Source organism: Calliphora vicina, chromosome 1, assembly GCF_958450345.1.
Source record: "Calliphora vicina chromosome 1, idCalVici1.1, whole genome shotgun sequence".
In the NCBI taxonomy this organism is placed as follows: Eukaryota; Metazoa; Arthropoda; class Insecta; order Diptera; family Calliphoridae; genus Calliphora; species Calliphora vicina.
This window is the reverse complement of record NC_088780.1, coordinates 45,447,190-45,453,169: the sequence shown is the minus strand read 5'-3', so window position 1 is coordinate 45,453,169 and position 5,980 is coordinate 45,447,190. Positions and strand designations below refer to the sequence as shown.

The window sequence follows — 5,980 nt, the reverse complement described above, 5'->3', positions numbered from 1 at the left end:
CAGATCATCAGGAAATCTTTTCCCAAAAAATTTAAATTAGTTACTAAAATCAATAAAATAAATGCACAAAATTTATAAGATTCGGCTCATCCGAATATAACACTCTAAATTGTTTATTGCTATCATACGTAAATTAATTTTAACAGCTTTGAACTATATTTTTTTTTCTTATTTAAAAATTAAAGATTTTGTCATTTAAGTATAAATCTAATTTGTGCAAAGTAGTTGCTATTAAATAGTTTACTCCTCTTAAGCCAAAATTTATATAGAACTTATCTAAAAAAGAGTAGAGCTCATATTACTTAAGAGAACATATTTTAATTTTAATATTTTGTCAACTCTTATCATACTATCAATAACTTACTTTAAAGGAAATCCAAATTAACTAAGACACAATGACAAAGTAAAATTAATTTTAATTGTTCATGTATGAACAATTTTTTAAATATTTATGCTGACTAATTAACCAACGTGAACATAGTCAATCTAAAAAAATAAAGTGAGATTGTTTATCAAATACTCTAACAGTATTTAAGAAACACTAAGAGTGGATAGAAGTAGTGATATTTAACTTTAGAAATAAAAAAAACTTCATTGAACAATTGTACGATGACTAGTACTACCAATGACACTCATGCATCCGTACCGAAATGGATCGGGGCTAAACTATTTGAACAACTTTTAGAAGAAACTGTTGAAAACTATAAGAACATTAAAGAATTTATTGTTAAACCTGGCATTGCAGCAGGAGAAAATTATGCCTCAGTTTTGTTAAAAGTGGAAATTGAAGTTGAACTGAAAGGTAAGTAAGAGAAATATCATAAAAATAAAAAAATATTACTATAGACAACATGAATATATTTCTAGATTCGACCACAGCATCTCAATGTTTTATGTTAAAAGTGAATCATGACAATGAGCAAATAGGTGAAATGATGAAAGATTACGATGTATTTGATATTGAGAAGTGCATGTATGATAAAATTTTGCCAGCATTTGAAAAATTGTACGCTGACGTTGGAGTAGAAGTGAATTTTGGTGCCAAATCCTATGATTTACCAATTAAAGAACAGTATATTTTATTGGAAAACTTATGTCCACGTGGTTTTAAGAATGCAAATCGTCTGGAGGGTCTCGATCTGGAGCATACAAAATGTGTCTTGGAAAAGTTGGCTCAATGGCATGCTGCTTCAGCAGTACTTGCTGAAGTTAAAGGACCATTCGAGAAGAAATATATAGAGGGATATTTCCAAGAAGAAGGCAAAGACGCTATGAAGACTATGTTTGAGGGAATGGGACAAGTTTTCATTGATTGTGCTAAAAACTATTGCAACTATAATGAGTATGCGGATGATCTAGTAAGTATTATAAAATGTCGGCTACCATCGGTACAAATATTAAATTGAAATATTTATTATATTTTCAGAACTCTTTCAACAACAGAATGGTTGATGAATTATTTGAAATAGCTAAGCCCCATCCAATTGAATTTAATGTTCTAAATCATGGGGATTGTTGGTCAAACAATGTCATGTTCCAGTACGATGCTATCGGCAAAATCCAGCAAACTTATTTGATTGATTTCCAAATGTCAAAGTATGGTACACCTGCTCAAGATTTATTCTACTTCCTCTTATCATCAACTAAATATGAAAACAAAATACAACAATTTGATTATTTCATTAAATTTTATCACGATAAACTGGTGGAAAATCTTAGATTGTTAAAGTACAGCAAACAAATTCCCTCATTAAAGGAATTACATAGAATGTTGTTGAAATACGGCATTTGGGGCTATACAACGTTAACTGGTGTTATGGGAGCAGTACTGTTAGATCCTACAAATACTGCCAAGTTAGAAAATTTCCTTGGAGATTCGGAAGAGGGCTTGGCATTTAAGAAGTCGATGTTTTCAAATGATCGTTATCGCAAACATGCGGAAGCTATACTTCCTTGGTTACAAAATCGTGGTGTTTTCGATTGATTTGTAAAAATAATTAATTTAATTTTAAAAATGTTTCAATTATAGTTTCTCCAGACAACATGTTTCGTGTATTATACATTTTTGTTTTAAATGTAACTTGCACTTAAATAGTAGTGAATGTTTTGTTACCACAGTGAATCATTTCAATTTTTTTTAATTTATTTTAATAGAAAATATGTACAAACATAGAAATAACTCTGCTTACTATTACGCATAACAAAATCGTTTATATATTTGTAAAAAATTGTAAAAATAAAACCAAATTTAATGATGTACATTGTATAGTTTAAAAGTTATGTGCACTTATGTATGTATAGATATTATAGTTCGTTTGTGACCAGGTCACTTCATTTGTTTTTCGGGTATCATAATTTTTCTTAAGGTTTCTGCATAAATAAAAATAATGGCGTCCTTTTTTGGAAAATTTTCACTTCTTGTGGTGGTTCAACGCACCTAAAGACGCGGATTTTGAGCACATTTTTCTGTAGAGCAAAAACGGTTGAATATATTGCAAATCTAATTTCACCAGTCGATTCTACATTAAAAATTAATACAATTGATGTTTTTGGAATCCTTAAGAATTGTTCCAAAAACCCACAATCTCATTAAAAAAATTAAAAAAAGGATTTTAGTTTTTCTAAACATGCACGATGAAAGGGCATTTTAAGCTTATCAAAATGGTACCAAAATTTCCTATATAGGTAGGGTATTCAAATTATTCGATTTTTCTCTTGTTCGATTAAAACGAATAATTTGAATAAGAGATTTTAATTTGTCGAATTATTCGCATAATTTAAATTTTTTAAAAAAGTAAAGAATGAAGTTTCCTTGTAGATTTTTTAATATTTTATTATTAAAGAAAAACAAAAAATAACTTTAAAATTTACAATTCTATTGATAATGTAAAAAAATTCGAAAACAAAATTAAATTTTCATCAGAAATATTCTAATCAGATTCTCTCCCGAACAATCTACAAAACAATTGACTAGCAAACTATTCAGTTTCCGTTTTGGAGCTATGCTTTAACAAGTTGGGCATGAACCTGAATTCAAGTACAATATAATCTTATTAAGAACTTTTTTATGTCGTTCATTAGTATGGGTTTTAAATTCTTTAGTTAATGAATTATTAAATTTTTCTAAATTATTATACCCTCAAGCTCTATTAATGTTACCGAATCTTTGCTTAATCAAGTGGTCTTAGGGAATTACACAAATCTGTCAGAAGTTTGATATCATTCGATCACCGGTTAATAAAATCACTTATATATATTTTAACGTAATCACATCATTGTAAATGTCATTCTCAATATCACTTTCGGCGACCGTTTCAAAATCACATTCGCCATCACATTCAACACCACTATAATCTAAGTTAATAATTTGATCGTTAATTGAGATTGTGCTAATATTTCGCCAGCATATGTTCACACCACGGCCACCGGGTCATGTTTAGACCCTAAAATTTCTGCTTCGAAATCAATTCTAAAATCATTCAGCCTTTTTTTACTAAATAATAAATATTTTATTACGTACCTTTTATTTTCATTAGTACAAGTCCTTAATTAAACATTTTGAAAGACTTGTTTTTCGAATTGTAGTTATTTGTCATTATTACTTATTTAAATTTGGAATTATGAAAAATTTTAAGCAATTGAATAAACTTAAATATATGTACATTTATTCGATTATTCTACATAAAATTGTTCGAATTATTCGTTATTCGAAAATGGTAATTTTTAAATTGTTCATATAATTATTCGTAAGAAAATATTCGATTAATCGAACTATCATTACTCGAAAGAACACCCTAGTAGGTACATGTACAATAGGGCTATAACTTTTTTCACATTTTTTTCCAAATATCAAAATCGGTATTACTTATTCACGGTTTTCAAAAAAGTTCACCCACAAAACGCGGTAAATTGTTTTTTTTTTCATCAATATATTAACCTGGCTAGACTCTATTTAAAATTTGCGGTATCTGGAAAAAATCTGCTTTTTTACTATAAAAAAATAAAAAGTGAAAAAATTTAAAAAAAAAATGACGAAATTTATTTTGTGGGTGAGGTTTTTATTCCAAAATTACCGGAAATTTTTTTTAAAGAAGTAGCCACTTAAAATCCTTTTTATATATAATTCTGATGTCATTTGTTAAACATTTCTGAAAAGCTTGAGTCTTCAAACCGCAGCTACGGATTTCTTGCCAAATTAATATTTTTGTTCAATTTTACGTATTCATATTTAAAGGCCACACAACCTCGAGCAGCCGAAACGTAAAATTTTTAATCTGATGTCTGCCGAAAATCAGATTTTGGCTATCTTATAACCCAACAAAGTCGTATTTTCTAGATATTTGTGCAACATTTTTTCTCTAGCTTCTTTTTTCATTGTGTCTACACCTTTTTAAACTATACATAATGACTTGTAATTCATTGTAGAAAAATGGTAGATTTGTTGTTAAAAACATATGAAAATCTTTTTCTATTTTGATAACAGGGGACGTTTAAGTAGCCACTTCTTTATTGTAAATAACACAACATTTGTCATCGCATGGTGCTAGGGCCAAAATTTGGTTATAGCCCTAACGTACAATTTTGACGAATTCAATATAAATTCGTAGTGGATGTAAAAAACAAATTTTGTCATGGGAGATTAAAAAGTTGTTTTATTTAAAATTATTTCCTTTTTTGTGTTATTTTTATATCAATTATTTATTTTGTATATTACAATACAGTTACAAATTATCCTTTCCAGTGATATATAAAATGTGGTTTATACTTTGTTTATTATACTGTTACGTTTTAAGCTTTTCAAAACGTTGGTTTATTTCCTTTAAATAAACCGGATACTTTTGATTGCAAATAAAAGCCGTTTAGTAGTTTAAAAATTGTAACAACTCTTTATTTATTTAAAATGTACAACAACCACAGAATTAAATAGTCACTCAATGTTTTTTTTATACACGTTTATAAATAAATTCGTAGAAATACAGACACACTTTATAATGTACACGAATTCACTTGAAAAATACAGCACACTTTAAGGCAGTTGATGTTTATTCGAATAGCGTCTCTGATAAACTGACTCACGACTGCAACCTCTGCCACTATTTATAACACTGCCATCTGCACTCTAGATTGTTCTTTAACTGTCAAAGCTCGTATATTCTAGAGCTTTCGAACACACACGCCATCTCTGGTAAACTTTCTACAATGTTCTTTAACTGTCAAAGCTCGTATAATCGAATTCGAATATACGTTCATGTACCATGTCTATTTGCTTTGTCGTTATTTTTGTAAGTGTTCATGCAAACTTTTTTAAACGAAAAATTCAACTCAATTGGAAAAATTAATGGTTATATTAGCTATGTTCAATAACTAAAAGTTTTAACAATTGTTACAGGAAAAGCGTTCATTAACTCCAAAAACTTACAAGTAGAGAAAAAATCAAATTTTAGAGAATGTTCTCTCGTTGCAAACTATTACAAGTTCTATTTTGAACTCGTAATAGTTAGCATCTTATATTTCATATGTTTTGTGTTATTGTTTATTTATTTACAATATTATTTTTGTGGTGAAAGAATGTAAAAAAAAAAGAATTTTCAATAAAATTGAAGAAAATGTGAGTATATATACATTTTAAAAGGTATAAAATAAGAAAATTGTGTGTATAAAACAATTGTTACCGGAAAATCGTTCATTTACTTTTTACTATTTTTGAGAATTTAAGAGAGTAATTTTGTAAATTTTGATTTTATTCTTTCGTTGCAAGTATTTACTGGGAAAGTAAATGAACAGATCTATTATTACGTTCGTAAAATCGGACTTGTTATTTCTATAAATGACTAGATGAATGGTTTGTTGATATCAATTTTGACTACTGATTATAAACGGTAGCTTAGCGGTAACGGCAAATTCGATGTAATTAAGAATTAAAAGTTTGCAAAAATTAAGAATAATGTGACATGTAACGGTATTTACGATTATATCGGTA

At 28.2% G+C, this 5,980-nt stretch overlaps 1 protein-coding gene across 1 annotated transcript; it reads left to right on the top strand.

Annotated features, from left to right (window-relative positions):
• The first annotated feature begins 609 nt into the window (after positions 1 to 609).
• On the top strand, positions 610 to 1,984 carry LOC135963907 (uncharacterized). Its single transcript, XM_065515915.1, has 3 exons — positions 610 to 802; positions 868 to 1,358; positions 1,427 to 1,984. The coding sequence occupies exons 1-3, from the start codon at positions 610 to 612 to the stop codon at positions 1,982 to 1,984; spliced, it is 1,242 nt and encodes a 413-aa protein (XP_065371987.1).
• Positions 1,985 to 5,980: the final 3,996 nt, after the last annotated feature.